Source organism: Homalodisca vitripennis, chromosome 2 (genome assembly GCF_021130785.1).
Source record: "Homalodisca vitripennis isolate AUS2020 chromosome 2, UT_GWSS_2.1, whole genome shotgun sequence".
NCBI lineage: Eukaryota > Metazoa > Arthropoda > Insecta > Hemiptera > Cicadellidae > Homalodisca > Homalodisca vitripennis.
The window spans coordinates 233893504-233909004 of record NC_060208.1 but is presented as its reverse complement, the minus strand read 5'-3'; the positions used below and the strand labels follow the sequence as shown (position 1 = coordinate 233909004).

Here is a 15501-nt window from a genome sequence, read left to right as displayed (position 1 = left end):
CATATACATTCCTTTTGTAATATGCAATGCCCGTTGTTAATTTGGGAATTAATTTTCTACTTTTGCCAGAAGTGTAGGGTTAAGCCCGGGGTGTTTCCGAATATCAAATCACGTTGGATAATTACATTGGTAAAATGTACATGTACAAATGCATGCTGTCCTCTACGTGTATCAGAGAAGAAGATGAAGCAAAGAGAAAAAAACGTCGGTCGGTCTCGGCAACAGTTCGTCAGTTCGATTTTAGGTTAAAATAGTGAAGTTAATAAAATTTGAACACTTATGTAATCGTTACAAAGGTAATTTTATTTTGAATTGAGATTTATTAAACATGTTTTTTTCATATTAAGCCCTACATTGTTTTTTTAAATCAATCAGCTATCAATAAATCATTGTTTACATTCTGCTACAACATAGGCTTAGTGTTTTCATTTCAGTTTCATGAACTTTTATTTTTTGCCCAAATTTGTGGAAGTTAAACAGGAAAGTTAATTAAATCAGGAAGTTTCTTGAAAAATAAAAGATAGGTGTAAGGCTGCTTATTTGTAATTGAACAATATTTTGATTTAAAGTAGAGATAATTCAATTTAGGCTGATTTATGAACAGGATATAATTATGTAATTAAATAATTAGAATAAATAAAAGGAATATTACGTAACTTTTTTTATGTGTTGTCTGGCTGCAGTATGATAAGCATCCAACATTCGAATGATCGATAATTTTGAGTCAAGATTAGAACAATTAAAATGCTCCTAGACATGTTTACCCTGTTAAGTCATTTTAAATGCTATGCTGCTCAAGCTTAGTATAAACAAAGTTATATTATTTTCTACAATCTAAAATGCGGATATTTCTTTGACATATAAAAATTTAATTTTTCTATGATACAGTCTTAAAAGCCAATAATGTAATTCAGTTAGACGTTATTGTTCCAAATCAATTTAAACAAAGTTAAATTATGTTTATGGTATTCGAGTAATGGCCACTAGATATGGGAAATAGTGTTGTTTGTCAATAACTTATTACAAAGTAGCGTGTTGAGGTATTACGTTCCAGTAACATGTTATATACAAAAATTTAACTAACTCACTAAAATGTAACATAGACTGATAAACCAATAAAATTATAAATGGGTTAATTCAAATGTTCATTATGCAACACAATTATTGGGGGTACTTTGAAGTCCTTATGTACTATCTGTTATTAGCTTATACTTACTTATGTATTATAAATATAAAAAGTTAAACATAACCATTACAAGCGGTTATATGATCCGAGATTGAATTTAGGTACTATCTCAACGGATGTTTTTCTTATTTCACCAGAACCTCAAAAATGGAGCACGTAGACCCAAACTACAAGCAATGCAAGTTTACATTGTGTTAGATGCAGATTAACTGTAGGTAGGAACGGAATAGCCTGCTTCTTGTTAACATTGCTTCTTTTTAGTAGGCAGAAAATAAGAATTGATTGTAATAATGACATAATTTTCACAGTAAGTTAAACAAGTCTCTTATTTTCTAATGTAGGTTTTTTGGTCCCCGGAAGAAAAACTCTTCCAAAAATAGCATCTTTTGAATAATACAAAAATGCAACCAATGCATTGAATTCAAAATATTGTATAGTCTGAACAACCTAGATACTTTGAAGAAAGTGTTCTTCAGTGTATTTTTATTAAATACCTCTCCACCATTACCTATTTTTTGTTTTTAACAAAATCATTAGCTCATTTCACAAATGACTTTGTTTATTTCCAGCAAATCTTACATAGCAGTGTTTTTATCATTAGTTTAACATCTTGATGCCAAGAAAAACGCATTTTTATCATTTTTCAATGCAATCTTTATATATATTTCTTGTGTGCATGTGTATGTCACTGAACTTCTCCTAAACGACTGGACCGATTTTGACAAAATTTTTTGTGTGCGTTGAAGGGGATTCGAGAATGGTTTAAATTTACTACTCTGTACAATTTAAATTGTTTATTTTATTAAATGTTTTATGTATAAATTGTTGTTGATTTTGGAATGTTTTTCAATCCGGCAGACTGTGCTACAACACGTAATATAAAGTGAACTGATACTTAACAGCTGTTAATACTTTCAGCTGAAGTTCATAAAAGAAGCAGTTAAACATTTGTTACATTTCAAATTTAGAAAATTATTACTGTAAAGTGCTTGATCAGTAGTGTAATGCAGATTACATAGAAGAAGTTATTGCCTAATTTTAAATTTAGATTGTACCAATGATCAATAAACTATCTATTGCAATAAAAATACTATTAAACGCTGTTATAAAAACCACCTCATTGTACAAAGCCGTGAATGTTTGCACATAAGGTAATCGAATTTGCTTAGATCGAAGGTAAATGAAAGGAGCCAAAAGAAGACACTTTATGATCCAAATTGGTTTTCGTTGATACATTTTCTTGATTGGAGCACAAGGCAAACTCCACAATAATACTGAAAATATCTTGGACAGAAAATTAATTTTAATACACCGATTTGACTGAGATTTGATTCTTTATAACCTAATTAGTTTATCAAGATTCATCCATATAAATTAATTCTTCTGAATAATTTATCAACACCTAGCAAAAACTACGAAAAATAGAGGCAGGAAATATGGTACATATCTTAATAATGCGCCCAAGAGGCTCACAAATGAACGACTCAATTATATCAGGTATGTTTCGACTGTGATAGAAAAAGAATACGAGAATATAGTGTACTGTTTTTCAACAGAAAATTGTGTGCGAAGCCGCGGGCAACAGCTAGTTTAATATAGTTTTATAAATTTAAGTCATTTTGCTTTTAATAAGTCAAATATTTTGTTGATAATCTGAAAATATGATTACAGATGATTTTTAAAAGTTAATTCTTCAAATTAATTAAACAGTATCAGTTGGTTATATCGATGGTTATAATTTAATAACATTGTGTGTCATTATCAACATAAAAAATTTGGTATATTTACTCCTCTACCTTAGTCCAACTACAATGACATAGAGCCATAGCAATATACTCTAAGACATGCCAACTGGTCCAACAGTCGACACCCATGTATTTATTGCCTTCATTTTGTCATTTATAATTCATAAGTTAATCCTCATTTTTGGTTATCTTATGCATATCAAAATAAGATAGGTTAATGAAGTCTTTTTTGTTTTTAGATTGATCTAGCTGTCAACAAGTCAAAGCTGCAATATATGATCTATCACAATAAAAACTGAATATTAAATCAGTTTCAATGAGTGCCTATCAAAGAGTACGAGTAAGTATTGATTTTATTTAAGTTAATGGTGTGAGTGTTGGGCTTGAATCGTCCTGATCAATACAAAGAATATTATAGACATTCTGCTGTGACACTGTAAGGGTTCTTCTAGCCGTAAGCCTTATGTATTAAGCCTACAAATAACACTTGGTAATAGTGTAGATAAAAGAGATCCAATAATATGTCTTAACTTCTCTGCCCCCACAAATCTAATGTGGAATCTAATTTTGCTCTAAGGTCATCATTCAAATTTGTTTCATATTACCTTGGAATATTAATACAGTACATAAAAACTCTCTGCCTGGAAACGCTCCTTGCAAACTGGTTTATCACACTTTCTGCAGATGATTCTTGTTCAGCTCTTACAACTTCTCATTCTTGACTGTAGAAATATATTATTATTAAGGTTACAGCCTATATAGGAAAGTGTATAAAATAATAAAAGTATGCCTAAAAGCTAAGAAAGCGTAAAAGAGCATCCAATGTGACGTGATGTGTTTTATATTAAAGGTCACATTTTTTTATTTTAAAATTTAAACTGAATCCTTATTACACCAACAAATTGTGTAAGTTAATAAAACAAAAACAGTTGCTTAGGAGAAATCACTTATTTTCTAGTCTTAACCTCTCTTAATCTAATTGTAAACAACCACATGTGCACGGTGGCACCGTAGTGCCACGGACATTTTCTCATTTACAGATTTAAAGCTAAATAAATGCTTCTAGTTTTGTATCTTTAATCTACGCATCCAATTAGATAAAAAGTATGTTTACTTACCTTTCACTCAAATAATTAGAACAACAATCACCTTGCCGATTTAGTAATCGCCTAATTCTTGTACCTTATGGAAATTATACTGTGTATTGAAGGTTGCTGACAATGCATCTGGTTTTCACAGTTTAATATTTTATTTTTAAGGGTTAGTGTGTAATGGGTTAATTTACTCTGTGTAAACAGATTGTCTGATTTTAACGGCTTATTAAGAAAACTCATGGCGAAATCCGTTTCAGCAATGGAACACCTTCGCCCAAGTATGGCATCTATTTGATGCCAAATGGCAAAATCCATTTCAATCAGCCCCAGTGATTGCCAAACACCTAAAAGGAACACACAAACCAATATACCATCCTCTAGGTGAGTCTGATGAACCTTCAAAATAAAGTGCTTTTTATTTAAGTATTATTTCACTTCTACATTTTTGGCAGATGAAAAAATATCAGCCAGAAGTTTAAATTGGCGCAACCCAATTAAAATCAGATATTTCTGAATGAAGCCTAATTTAAAATAACACTGGATCGCCCAATTTTATATTTTTAACATAGTTGTTTTTATGTTAGCAATTTTGAACATATGAAAGGTTTTGTTATGATTACCAAATGGTTACAGTTTTTTTGTTTTGTTTTTGTTATAATTTGTTGTTCTATTAATCTATCTATAATGGAAGACAAGGCTCTAAAAAGATTATCTAAAATACTTCATTAAAGTCCAACTGTCACGTACATTTTTATTTGACTTGTTTTAATTCAAATGATTTTTCAATTTATAAACATGATGCTCAATGTGCCATAGGCCACACATTTACTATGTATTAACCTGTTGGCGAGTGCGCACGTTATATGACGTTCCCGTGTAATGGTTATTAAAAGGAGTGAGCCGTTTTACCTTACCTAACCTCAAAGGAGTAAGGGTAAAAAAAATTGAATTTTTTTACAAAAAACTATTTAATTACTTGTAAAAACACTATTTATAAGGTTACATTATATTTTTGAGCATTTTATATGTTCTTAGAAATTTTTTTTTGCGTATGAAAATTTTGAAAACAAGGAAAAATGCAAAGCGATACACATGAAGAACATTCATAAGACGTGTCCTTTCGCCTTTTTGGTTGTGTGCATACATACGTAGCAGGGTCTTTGAAGTTTCCTCTTGCGGCTTGAACTCTCAGGTAGTGGGCGGGGGAAATGGCGACCGGAGAGTCGGAGCGGGTCCTTGGCTCCGCCACGGGCCGCGAGACTGGAACAGCTGCGTCGTTGTTCGGCGCTATGTGGGCTTCTAACAACTGTCGAATTAGATTCATGCGGTAGTCCATGACATGGCACATTTTTGCATTTAGCATTCAAAGTGCCACATGCTCCTGTATTTTTCTCATATAGCCATGAAAACAGATCTGGACTGGAATACCAGTTATCCATATAAACTGTGTGGTTCTTATTCAAATATGGCCTTAGAATTATTTTGATGACTTTTGATGAAATGCCATCGTTACAACTGTCTTCGTCAATATTTGTACCCTTACCGGTATAAACTATAAAGTCTAAGACTACTCCGGTTTCACAGTCACACAGGACGAATGTTTTGACACCAAATCGTTTCCTTTTGTTGGGAATATATTGGCGAAAAGGTAGCCTTCCCTTCCAAAGCATGAGGCTCTCGTCAACAACTAAATTCTGGTATGGCTGAATTAGTGATCTATATTTTCTCCTCAATGTTTCTATTACTGTCCTAATTTTGTATAGCTTATCCCCAGAATTAGAATTTATGTTGTCATCAAAGTGGATCAAGCGCCTCAAAAGTAGGTATCTGTCTTGAGAGAAAATCTTAGAAAAAATAGGAGTTTCTATCAGTGGATCACTCGACCAATACTGTTTTATTGTATTTTTTTTGCAATGTGACATCAGAAGGCTGGTTGCTAAAAAGCAATAAATTTAATCGGGATTTGTTTCCACCCATTTGTGAAGTTTGGAAAACTCAGTGAGGACACCTTTAGTGCTTTCAAAATAGTATTTGTTTGTCTCGGCTGAAATGTGGGAAACAACATCATAGTCAAATATTTTATAAAATGTGTCAATTTCCTTCCACTCATTGGCTCCTAATTCATCAGTAACAATGAATCCTGAACTTGAACTTTCAAAATTAGCTATCCTAGGTTCAAAATTGACATTGTGTGTCCATTTGCAAGTAGAGCATACCTCATCTGTGTGTAAATCATTACTAGGGTGTACATTTTCATTTGTTTGTCCATGTAGGTCAGGTAAAGGTGTACTGACTAGGCTACTCACGTTGAAAGATTCCTCAGTAGTTTCCTTGCAGTTTTCCTCGCAATTGGCAAAATCTTCATCCATACTCTCCTCAAAAATGTCCTCAACATTAAAAAAAATCTCCATCGGAATCCAATACAAGTCCATCGTTATCAATGTTATAGCTGCCATCAGATTCTATATCCAATTCTCTGCGAATGGCATCGCTATTGTCACAGATGCGATTTTCCCATTCCATCGCAACGTGTTCACTCACACTAAATAACACTGTACTATAATTTCAAACTGAAATAGTAATTACAATAGAAAAGTAGCACAGCAGTAACATAACCACATCAGTCAGGAGCAGAATAGCGGCAGAATAAAAAACGCGAAATCTGTCACAAGTGGCGCAACTAGTTCCTTGATTTACCACCAGATCGTAGCATGTTACGGATACTTTCAACCATGGTATGTAAAACTAAACGGCGGTATTGCGCATCCTTGTGTCAGCTGATACAGTCAAGCCAAACAGCTGAGCCTTCCAGCTTGTGATTTGGGTGTAGCAGATGATCAGCTCCAACACACCATTGACGTCACGGGGCGGGACTTACGACATACCATTTAGTTGTATATACCGTGATTTCATCATTCAGATTATGTTTAAATGTTTAAACTAATGGATTTTAATGTAATCTCTAGACATGTCATATGACGATGGTCCTCATATGGGAACACACGTCATATGACGAAGGTCCTCATTTGGGACTTTTTTCATGTCAAATGCGCACTCGCCAACAGGTTAACCATGAACTAGTTTGATCTGCCCGAAGCAAATACAGTAGACCCCCAATTCTCGGGCCTAAAATGTTATGGATGATGGAAAGCTACTGTTCGTATATTAGATACATCAATAACATCAGTTCATGCTTACTTACCAAATCAAATACATCACAATATAACAAATCAGCAACATTATTACTCACACAGTAGCTTACTCGTTACATCCTAATTATATATGTTACTGTCGCACCGGCACCCAGCCAGATAATTTGGAGGTCGAAGATGTAGAGCCAGATAACCAAAGGTCTAATGTAAATCGGCTTCGGTTTACATGGCTCTCATGTTATTTATTCTCTAATTAAATACTGGCCACATAAGTCAAACCTTGGCTAAAACTTAGGAAGTTAACAGAAAGTTCATCAGTGTCACGTGGTTAAGGACTTATGAACAGTGTACTTCACAAAACCTTATTAATAGGAATGGTAATTACACTGCTTCATTACCTATTCAGACTCCCCAATTTCATTAATATGTGCCAGCTCCACCTCTAAATCTTTTAACGAATCCTTTGTCAAGAGGTATAATAATTGAAAAACAGGTCATAAATACTGGATCCCCTCTAAGTGTATTTATTTATATTTGTATTTTATACTACTTATTTTTCCCTTCAAACTGATTTATTTGTATTAATAAACCATCATAGACTGATGATATTTTCTCCACAGCGGATACAGGAGATCATGTGGTGGTGATAAACAGTCGTCATGTCGCGTTGCCAGGAGATGAGTGGCGCAGGAGATCTTACTTCCACCATACAGGCTATCCAGGAGGTGCGACTTGGACCATGGCCTGGGAACTGCACGAGAAGGATCCTACTATGGTAACAACATATATCATAACCTAATGTATATATCGTCACAGGTCTGTAGGCTAAATTTGTTTTTATAATAATAATAATAATAATAATAATTTATTTGCCGTTAAGCAGGGAAGCATTGACAAAGTCATAATTCACATGTATACATACAAGCATGTCAAGTACAACTAAGTCTAATTAAAATTATAACTATACAAAACTTAAATAATATTAATTCAAAAGTCTATGATATTCAAATAAAAATCGTGATACCTTGGCGAAGGTCTAGTTTACAAATACTGTTTATTTCATTATTTTATATTTTTTAAACAACTATGAGTGACCTAATAAATAAGTCAGGAGAGCTTACACAAATATTATTAGTTTTTAATATATTTAATTTATTTATTATTTATTTATTTATATTTACTTCATCAAGCATTGACTGACAATATATAGATTTTTTTATCTCAACTTCTATTTGTTCAAAAACACTTCTTGGGACTTTTCTAACAAATATTTTTACATATAAAGCTATACAAAAAATATATATATTTTTTCTTTTTTTAACACTTTTACCGTATCACCGGTCTGTGAGACCGGAGGGGAATTTTATGTTTCTGAAATTAGCACTACTGGTATTCGGTTGCCCCCTCCACGCTCAGTAGCTGTTAACCGGTCTCTCCTGAGCCGGTTTTGATTGGTTTTAGTTTGTCTAGGGCGTTTGACCTTGAATCAGTCCAGTTATTTTGTGAGCGCTACGGTCTACTGTACCGGACGATACGGTTACTGTAACTATTTTACCGGTCTGTCATACCGGGTGATACGGTTAAAGTGTGAATAGTTATTACGTGTTTGTATACATTAGTTTTTATGTTTTATTATAACTTGTTATATTCATGAGTGACTCAGAAATTTTAAGAGTGAACGATGAAAGATTTAACGGGCGACTTTTACAACTCCTACTTAACCTTGAAGGGGATGATAGTTACGATGAACCTGTTGACGATTTGGATGAAGATCCAAACTATGTAGTGTCTGATAACGAGCTAAATCAAAGTGAAAGTGATGATAGTTTTGCTGTTGATGAACCCCAACTGGAAGAAGAAGATGACATCCACTATAGTGTCGAAAATTAATTGGTTCAGGATTCTGAAGATCACCTTTTTAGGGGGAAAAGATGGTACCATATGGTGCAGAAAGGTGCCACGCAAGCAGCGCAGAACACGTCAACATAACATTTTGAGGGGACCATTACCCGGGCCTACTGCAAGAGCAAGAGCCTTAGGTAACAATCCACTCATTACAAGATTTGAATTCATAAAACGTCTGACCTTAAAACTTATAAAGCCTCACATGAGAAGACGCCTAGAAATTCAAAATTGGCCAAGAGACATTAGACGCGTCATCACGGAATACGTTGGAGAAACAGAAGCTGCAAATCCTAATGAATGTGTTCCTAATGACAAACTGGAAAAACGGAAGACATGTTCCAAGTGCCCAGCTGCTAAGGAAAGAAAAACCAATTACAAATGTATCGAATGCTGACAACCCATCTGGTTGGAGTGCAGCAGAAAGTTGTGCATTTCATGTGTTCAGAATATCTAAAATCTGTGGATACTGGTTTTGTATGTACTTATGCCTTTTTAAGTTTTAATTGCTCTGGTAAAAATGTATGTGTATTTCCGATACTTGTAAATACAGCTTTATACTATACCAGTATTGTAGAATATTATTTTCCATCCTAAATTCCCCAAATTATTTAATTATATAATTATTTGCAATTATAAAAATTTAAAAAATATTAATTGTAGTTTTGTCATCAACAGGGAAGAATTGAAAATATATTTTGTGTTTAAATCTAAACTGAAAAACAAGAATAGCGCAAAAACAGCCAAAAACCTTCCTCAGGTCTGTGAGACCGGATGATACTGTTAGTGATTGTAATATCATGATACGGTAGAAGTGTTAAACTTTTATGCTCTACAACATAGAGGTCTCAAAATATAGTTAGTATACAGAAAATGCAAGAATTGAAATTATTTGCTTGAAAGCAATTATTTTGATATTGTAACAAATATCACATATTGAAGTAAATGTTCCTCTTCTTCTGATCATGTCAACATTCGATTCAGCGTACCATTTTACAGGCTGAAAAGTCTGTCTAAATTTTTAAATTGACTCCCACAATCTGTAAAGCAGTTCATGCAATCCCTGGTCTTGTCAGTGTTTATTCACTGTTGTCCATTTTATGGAAACATCATCTCAAGGGAGGATACCCAAGGAATACAGGCGCTTTGACTGTGTGGGTCACCATATAAAAATGTTTGTGATGGAATCTATTTACAACATTATGACGTGCTGCATGATTCACAACACCTGGGGAAACTACAATATTTGTGTGAAAAGCTTGTGTTCCAGGTTAAGGTCCCTCTAAAAAGCACCTGCCATGATAATCAGCTTCACTTCTACAAAGTAAGGCTGGATAAGTAGGTTGGAGGAATTTTTCGTACCATGGACAAAGATGCATAAAGATCCCTTCGAATTCCTCAGAGATGTCCCTGTTCATACTTTTAAGAACAAACTGAAACATCTTTTTACTAGGCAGTCATGAGATCTTTCTTAAAAGTCATCAGTTAATTTCAGTTTGCACCTTATAATTTTGTTTTGTTTCTATATTCTTGAATTATTGTGCAAATCAGTTGTAATGAGCTTAGAATTACTTATAAGAGGGACTTTTATTTGTACAGAGATGTAAAATACCCAGTTATTTGTGAATTGAGGTAAATACCCAATATTCATAAATACCCAGGTATTTTAGAATTTTGATTAAAAATACGATCTCAGAGTAGGTTTAAAAATCTTAAGTGTAAGCAAACTTAAAATTTAGAGATGTTTTAACAGTGAAAAGAATAGTATAATTTTTCAACATAAATTATAATTGGTAATTACTATTTAGATTACAAAATAAAATTAGTACCAAAATACGTCTGACCTGAAAAATTCAAAAGAGTTATTTAGAAGTGAACATTTTGCAAACATTGAGATATAATTTGGATGAATCCAGATATTCGTGGCATAGGAATAGAGCCGGTGGAATTTAGAGCCAGCCGTAGTGAAACAACCTTGATTTTTACTCCGTAAGAATAATGTTAACTTCAAACACATTTTACTTTTTCTCATAGAATGTATACTTTTTCAACATTTGAACTATAAAATACAAAAAGGTTTGAGATTTGTATGAATAGCCCATTATAATATATATATTTATATATATATATATTTATATATATATATATATATATATATATATATATATATATATATATATATATTTGTTTATGAAAGAAACATTCAGATGTGTTTTGATCATATTAAAAAAAAGACGTTTCTTACTTTTCTAAGACTAACATCATAGAAGTGTTTGAAGTTTAAGATTACTCCTATAGGACTAAATTCATGACAACTATTGGTATGTCAGGGTCTTAAAAGGATTCCACCCCCAAAAATAAAACAATAACAAACCTAAGTTTCCTACCGTTTCAGATCGTATTTATGAACATAGAGACGTAGATAAAAATTGAAACTACTCTGCAAATATTGAAGAATATTTGTATAACAATATCTGAATACATAAACAATTTAAAACATAAATAATGAGAAATAAATCTACCTGAAAATAATTTCTATGATGCAAGGTCCAGAAATTGAATCAGGTATATGTCCGTGTTTTCTTTATTTATAGTTTCATTTTAGGTATTAAATGATTAGGAGTAATTCTAGTGAATCAACTGAAAAAAATGGAAAAGTTCATCAGACAGATAAACATTCTTGCTAACATAATTTTGATATATTACAAATCTTAGGTGTAGAAATTTAAATTTAGGATCACTATAACTTGCAGTTCCCAAAGGATGTTCTATAACCACCAATCCTTGGTGATCAGTAAATAAAATATGATTGCTTATGTAAAGAAGAGGTTGTCTTCCTATCTTCATTAAGCGAATACTATAGAGTGATTATTGGCAGAGTAGTCAGCCAGCACCTCCTTGGACCTGATCGAAATTGTCTGTTAACCTGGAGCCTGTGTAAAGTGTGTGCAGACTAAACACAAATTGGCGTATGTCAACACGAACTATGTTGTGATTAAAAATTAAACTGTTATACAGGTGATGAAGAAAGCAGTCTACAGGGCCCTGGATAAAAACTTGATGCGGAGAAATCTGATGATGAGGCTTCACATTTTCCCAGAGGAAGATATACCTGAGGAAGTGAAAGCCAACATTTCTCATCAGATACCGGTGTTGAGGCCAGTTCCAAGATCATTACTTACATACACCGATGAAGAAATTGCCAACTTCCCAAAAGTTGTCGATTACCCAGAAGGCTATGTTGTTAAATAACAGTATACTCGTTATTGTTAGTTTGTATATAAAATAAATTATTTAAAAAACCAGTATTGCATTTATTAACCCTATAAGCGATATGACTCGCAATTGCACCGCATTAGAGCATTGCTACAACGAAGTTGTAAGTGAGCTATCGGCACATACACAAGGCATCAAGACAGGATGACATTTTGATTTAAGGCACTAGTTTTGGACGTGGAAGTTGGCCTTAGAATCGCACCTAATATTGGGGACAAAGTTTTGTGTACATTTATATCAGGATCACTGGTTGGTGGTAAAGCTGGTGGGGAGGGACCATCTTAAATAAACGGTGGTTGGTTTTAGTGGAAGTTGACGGGCTGAGTATATTCTTGTATAAGTGTACTAGACCAAAACACCTTTTTGGTGCATTTTTTCATGTTTACTATTTAAAAACATACCAATTTTTGTTATTTTATGTTTTGCAAGGTGTTTATTATTAAATCATAACCATAATAACACCAAACCCAGTGTTTTAGGAAAAATTACCAGCAGTAGACTAGTTTGGTTGGATATTCATATTCTGAGAAGTCTGTAGTCTAGGTAGTGTGTGAACAGATCTTCATAATCCAATATTTTATGTTGACATACTCAACTACCTGTGACGCTGGGAAAAGAGTAATGTATAACAACACTTTGTGTGCTAATCCCATCATTTGACAAAGTAATATAACCATGGTAGATTGCAAATCTCATAAGTTGCATTTTTGTATACTTCGTGAGACAATAATATTTTAAGTCTAACATAGTATAACTTCTTCACAGCCTATTGGTAATTGTGAGGGATGTGGCTGTCCACCAACTAGTGTTGTCATCACACAATCAGTTAGCAGTGTGTAGTTACAGTTCCCTATACAGGGATGAACAATAATCAAAGTTTACTCAATATTAAAGTAAATACTTCATTATATACAACAGTTTTGTAATTACATGATGAATTCAAAACTCCAGTTATCCAGGTCACCAACTACTGGGTGAATTTGATGAAAAAATGAAAATTTATAGATTTTTTAAGTAAATAACAATACACATTCAAAGTAGGGAGCCTCTCTTACTAATTATGTAGTAAGTGAAACCTAATATATTTCAGTGAGCATAGTCTTAACAAATATTACATGTTTTGAAGAGGATCGTTTATAGTTTGATGCTTGTTAGATAGGCTACAGTGTACAGTTATAGTATATAAGATGGCGGTTCGTGTAGGAGTTGATAAGTGTCCAAGAAACCAGAGCCGATATCTGTGACTCTGGAGTAACACTGACATACAATTAATGTCATATAAGATGACTTCAAAAGACTTATTAAGTTTTATCATCAATTCCAGAATAAAAAAATTAATTTTTTAAACATTATTTCTAAGACCACAGTACTTTTAATGGAGACTTTAGAGGTTCTTAGGAAACATGTTAACTTAGTTGTAAATCTTATTAATCTCCTCCAAAATCGAACCCATGAGCACAAAGAAACAGCCTTAACTGAGATCTGTAAATTTATCTGGTAGATTTGAGAACATACTTATTTTTCTTTATTTATATTAAAACCTATTTATTTCTAATTAAAAATTAATCTTGCATGAATACGTAAAGATGAAAATTATGATATTCTTGTTAATTTACCGCGAACTACACCATTTTCCCTGATAACATATTTTGGTGGAGCGGAGGTATTCGACCCTACCAGGCCCTCTGCCTCCATGATCTCTCAACTTGTGCATCACGGAACAAGCAGTGCACAGCTGTAATACATTTTATATAAAGAGTGATACATTGCTACCTACTACATATAGCATTGTTTACCAGCCCAGGAACAATGGGAAACCTCTATATACTGAATTAGTGATGGAATCCATATTGCAGCAGAGAACATCGTAACACTAAACTTTTATTAGGTGTGTCTGCAAAAATTACCCCCGTGAAGAAATTTTGGGAAAGCATCTTTTCCAATCATGGCCTGCAGCATCAAAAACCACCATAATCCAAAAATGTAATACTTAAGTATCAATAGGCTTAAACAGTATAATACGAGCTTGTGAACACGATTTCCCAATGTAGGTACAAGAAGTCGTTATCAGGCAATAGTAAACACTTTTTAAAGCTACACATTATTTGATATTTCTTAAAATTGCAAGATCATAGCCTTTTAACGTTTGGAGAAGAAATTATATATCATATATTTGGCATCTTAGAGCAAAACAAAAAAGAGTTTTAGAATTCGCAGGGTTTTTACAACAATGTTTGATCCTATCAGTTTTTTTTTCTTCATTTAAAGGTTTCTAGATAGGGGCTATACACAGTTTAGATTAGTATACCATAATATTGCAAAAATAATTTTTAACAAGATAGTTTAATAGCCATAATTTGTTGCTGATTCAATTGGCTTGGACAAGTTCATTAGCCCAGTCTCAACCAATGAAAAGTTTAAAAATAGCGGGAGTTTGCAGTTGAGCAAAGTTGTTATCTCCGGTATTTCATAACAAGAATTATGCATACTATAGCAATTTAAAATATCTTTTTTCTTACTCAATATTTCATAGGGTTTCAAAATGGCTGCCATTTTAAAGTTTGGAATAGGAAAAGTTATATCTCGGACATATCTTAGAACATACAGAAATAGAGTATTAGATGCTCGTCATGTACAACAATATTTGTATTCACTTAGTTTTTCAAGGTTGCAAAATAAAAGCTGTACATTTCTGGAAGTAAAATTGAGTTGTTAGAGGGAAATATGTTTATGATTGATTTAAATCCAAACCAAGACCACATTTTTAGACAGAAATTTATAATCTATATAACAATTTTTGTCTTGTAAGATTTCAAGGTGTAATTATTTTTGAAAGTTTTACAAGTATAAAAGTCGTGCAATCAGTGTTGTACACATTCACTTTCTAAATCAACAATGCATCTTCAGTTCAATTTTTCCAGTTGACATCTACATGTCCACCTACTTTTCTTCTGCCTAAGCCGGAAGTAATATTTATTTATGTCATATTTTTCAAGTTCCTTTCATTCTCTGAGAAGTATGCTCTTAAAAACAAATTTGTCAGTTTGTATTATTTAACCCCTAATGGGTTCTGATATAATATTCCATTCAAAGCAAAGTTACGAAATTGTGCCAATCCAATACATTAGTCATATTTTATTCTGTAA

At 32.9% G+C, this 15501-nt stretch overlaps 1 protein-coding gene across 1 annotated transcript; it reads left to right on the top strand.

Annotated features, from left to right (window-relative positions):
• The first annotated feature begins 165 nt into the window (after positions 1 to 165).
• LOC124355508 (39S ribosomal protein L13, mitochondrial-like) lies at positions 166 to 12384 on the top strand. The gene is made up of 5 exons (XM_046806670.1): positions 166 to 296; positions 3171 to 3271; positions 4283 to 4406; positions 7798 to 7952; positions 12098 to 12384. Exons 2-5 carry the CDS (start codon positions 3248 to 3250, stop codon positions 12329 to 12331), a joined length of 537 nt encoding a protein of 178 aa, XP_046662626.1. The 5' UTR covers positions 166 to 296; positions 3171 to 3247; the 3' UTR covers positions 12332 to 12384.
• The last annotated feature ends 3117 nt before the right edge of the window (positions 12385 to 15501 follow it).